The 3,510-nt window shown below is 53.0% G+C and overlaps 1 protein-coding gene across 1 annotated transcript; it reads right to left on the bottom strand.

Annotated features, from left to right (window-relative positions):
- Positions 1 to 99: 99 nt before the first annotated feature.
- LOC111533512 (phospholipid phosphatase 2-like) lies at positions 100 to 1,000 on the bottom strand (the record flags this gene model as incomplete). The annotated part of the gene is made up of 2 exons (XM_023200268.3): positions 100 to 487; positions 738 to 1,000. Coding segments are annotated over 2 exons (458 nt in total), but the record flags the coding sequence as incomplete, so codon positions are not given.
- Positions 1,001 to 3,510: the final 2,510 nt, after the last annotated feature.

The following is a 3,510-nucleotide window of genomic DNA, read 5'->3' as shown; positions in this document are numbered from 1 at the left end:
GGGGTGCCCGGGAAGGGGTCCCAGGGAGGAATGGGGGGTGCCGGGGGGTCCAGGGAAGGACTGGGGTGCCCGGGAAGGGGTCCCGGGGAGCAATGGGGGGTGCAGGGGGGTCCAGGGAAGGACTGGGGTTGGGGGAAAGGGGTCCCTGGGGTGAAATGGGGGCAGAAGGAGGGGTCCCAGGGAGGACTGACAGGGAGGAGGCCCAGGGAAGGACTCAGTGGGCAAGGGTGCCCAGGGCAGGACGAGGGGTGGGTGGCGAGTGGTCTCTGGACAACACAGGGGATGGCTGGAGTTAGGGTGAGAAGCTCACCGTGAGGCCAGCCACCAGTGCCCCCTGCAGGAGTCCAACAAGCACATCGCTCCAGTGGTGCTTGTAATCAGACACGCGGGTGTAGCCCACGTAGAGGGCAAAGGCCACCAGGAAGAACTGGACGGTGGGCCGCAGCAGCCGTGCCCACTTCCCACAGAGCCGCGCCTGCACATAGAGCTGGGGTGGGGGGAGGACGCGTCAGCCTGTGCGCCCGGCGGGCGCTCCCCTCCCACTGCACAGATGGCAACACTGAGACCTGAGGCAAACACCGGCCAGCCCGGGGCCTCCTGTTTTTATACACAAATCAGTTAGCCCCCCATCACCACCACTACCCACCCATTTTACAGCTGGAAAAACTGAGGTCCAGGGAAGGGAGTGACTTCGCCACGGCTCCCCCGACAAGCAAGCCCCGGAGAAACAGACTCACCGCCAAGAACAGCATGCAGTACATCCCAAAGGACGAGTGTCCGGAGTAGAAAGACAACCTGAGGAAAGAGAAGGAGCAGGTGGCTCTCAGCGTCTTCCAACGGCCCCCTTGTCCCGGCCCCTCCCACAGAAAGGAGGGTTCGACACGGAGGCTGCTGCTGTTAGATGTAGTCAAATCCCAGTAGCAGAAACGGTTCCCCTTTTCTGTTCCAGTTATCTGATAATGAAATAAGAGTCTCTGGCTGGGGCTGTGGCACGAGATGCCTCATCCGAGAAGACCCTGCGGCCTGAACCCAAAGCCCAGGGCAGACGATCGCGTCTGGCAAGCAGGCAACACCACAGTTTCGTTTTCACTGTTTCCTTTCAGGATTTTCTCCCATCTGCGGAACTGAGGGAAGACTTCTTTTTATACGTTTTTTTTTGTTTGTTTTTTTTTTTTTTTTTTTGAGGCGGAGTCTTGCTCTGTCGCCCGGGCTGGAGTGCAGTGGCCGGATCTCAGCTCACTGCAAGCTCCGCCTCCCGGGTTTACGCCATTCTCCTGCCTCAGCCTCCCGAGTAGCTGAGACTACAGGCGCCCGCCACCTCGCCCAGCTAGTTTTTGTATTTTTAGTAGAGACGGAGTTTCACCGTGTTAGCCAGGATGGTCTCGATCTCCTGACCTTGTGATCCGCCCGTCTCGGCCTCCCAAAGTGCTGGGATTACAGGCTTGAGCCACCGCGCCTGGCCGACTTCTTTTTATATGAATTCAAGATTCAGTGAAGGATATCAATGAAAGACAGAAAATAGAGCAAGAAACTTCAAAAGCAATTTTTAAACATGGCCAAAAAGTCACAACCAGCTTTCTTGGAACTAATCAAAAGCTTGCAGCAACCAGAAGACTTGATCGAGACAAACCAGATGAATCTCAGAACAAACAGCTTTGTGGCGTTTTAACTCATCCTGGTCCCTCTCCCACCGCCTAGACTGGTGGTGGCCTGAGGAAAACAGACTAACAGACCACACGCCCAGCAGATTCCAAGAACAGACTTTATTTGCAACTATGGACAGGAGTATGGCTCAAGGGCTGGCCTTGATCTCACCTGACTGGACATTCTGCGGTGCTGAGATGCTACCTGGGGGACACCTGGAGGAAACACTCACAACACATTTATTATTCTCTGCTGCCTGGGGCCAGTGACAGGAGATGAGGCAAACAACAGAGCAACCAAACAGAGCAGGGGGAAAGGCCAGGGAATGAAATGCTACGGGCGAGGAAGGCTTGGAACCTAGACCAGAGCTGTGCAGGAGCTCAGGAGAGGCCTGCGAGGGCCCGAGGGCCCTCAGCGAAGCTCTCACGTCTGGCCGCCTTCAGGCTCTGCACACACAGGAAGCGAAAGCTAAGAGTTGAAAACATGCTGAACCACGGAAGGCCTGACCTCACATGCACACAGACTTGTGGAGGTTTTTGTGGGTTTCTTTGGTTCCAGACGTTGAAGGAAATCTCTATCCTATCACTGACCACTAGGCTAAAAGAACAGGAGGAAACAGCCCCACGGGACAAAATACAGACTTTAAATTAAACAAATAACTCCTGCAACAAACAGCAAGAACAAACCCAGGGGAGGGGGTAGGATCGTATTTCCAGAGTTGCTACATTATAATATTCTAAGCACCCAGTTTAAAACAAAACGAAACAGGTTGGGCACAGTGGCTCATGCCTGTAATCCCAGGACTTTGGGAGGCCGAGGCGGGCAGATCACGAGGTCAAGAGATCGAGACCATCCTGGCCAACATGGAGAAACCAGGTGAGGTGGCAGGTGCCTGTCATCCCAGCTACTCAGGAGGCTGAGGCAGGAGATTTGCTTAAACCCGGGCAGGCGGAGGTTGCAGTGAGCCGAGATCATGCCACAGCACTCCAGCCTGGGCGACAGAGCAAGACTCCATCTCAAAAAACAAAACAAAACAAACAAACAAAAAAACTACAAGGCATGTAGAAAAACATAGGTGTGGCCAACAATACACAGGAAAAAAAAAATCTATTAATAGACGTTGTCCCTTAGGACACCCAGATGTTGGACTTACTATGAACTTTCTTTCTTTTTTTTTTTTTGTGAGACGGAGTCTCACTCTGTCACCCAGGCTGGAGTGCAGTGGCCGGATCTCAGCTCACTGCAAGCTCCGCCTCCCGGGTTCCCGCCATTCTCCTGCCTCAGCCTCCGGAGTAGCTGGGACTACAGGCGCCCGCCACCTCGCCCGGCTAGTTTTTTGTATTTTTTTTTTTAGTAGAGACGGGGTTTCACCGTGTTAGCCAGGATGGTCTCGATCTCCTGACCTCGGGATCCGCCCATCTCGGCCTCCCAAAGTGCTGGGATTACAGGCTTCAGCCACCGTGCCCGGCGAACTTTCTTTCTTAAGAAAGAGCCTGACTTGAACTTCTGGGCTCCAGCGATCCTCCTGCCTCAGCCTCCCAAATAGCTGTGACAACAGGTATGTGCCACTGAGCCTGGGTTCTAGACAAACACTTTTAGTTAGCCATTTAAAATAGGTTCAAAGAAAAAAAGTAAAAATAAATAAATAAATGAATAAAATGCTCAGAGAGCCAAAGGAATATGGGAACATTGTCTCATCCAACAGAGAATATCAAACAGAAGTTATAAAAGGAACGAAATAAAGATTTATCTGAAATGGAAGATCACTTGAGAGAGGCTCAGCAGCAGGTCTGAGGAAGCAGAAGAGACAGTGAACTTTAAAATAGGTCAATTGGCCGGGCGCGGTGGCTCACACCTGTCATCCTA

The sequence above is a fragment of the Piliocolobus tephrosceles genome, unplaced genomic scaffold, assembly GCF_002776525.5.
Source record: "Piliocolobus tephrosceles isolate RC106 unplaced genomic scaffold, ASM277652v3 unscaffolded_17712, whole genome shotgun sequence".
Taxonomy (NCBI): domain Eukaryota; kingdom Metazoa; phylum Chordata; class Mammalia; order Primates; family Cercopithecidae; genus Piliocolobus; species Piliocolobus tephrosceles.
This window is presented reverse-complemented; position numbering and strand designations above follow the sequence as displayed.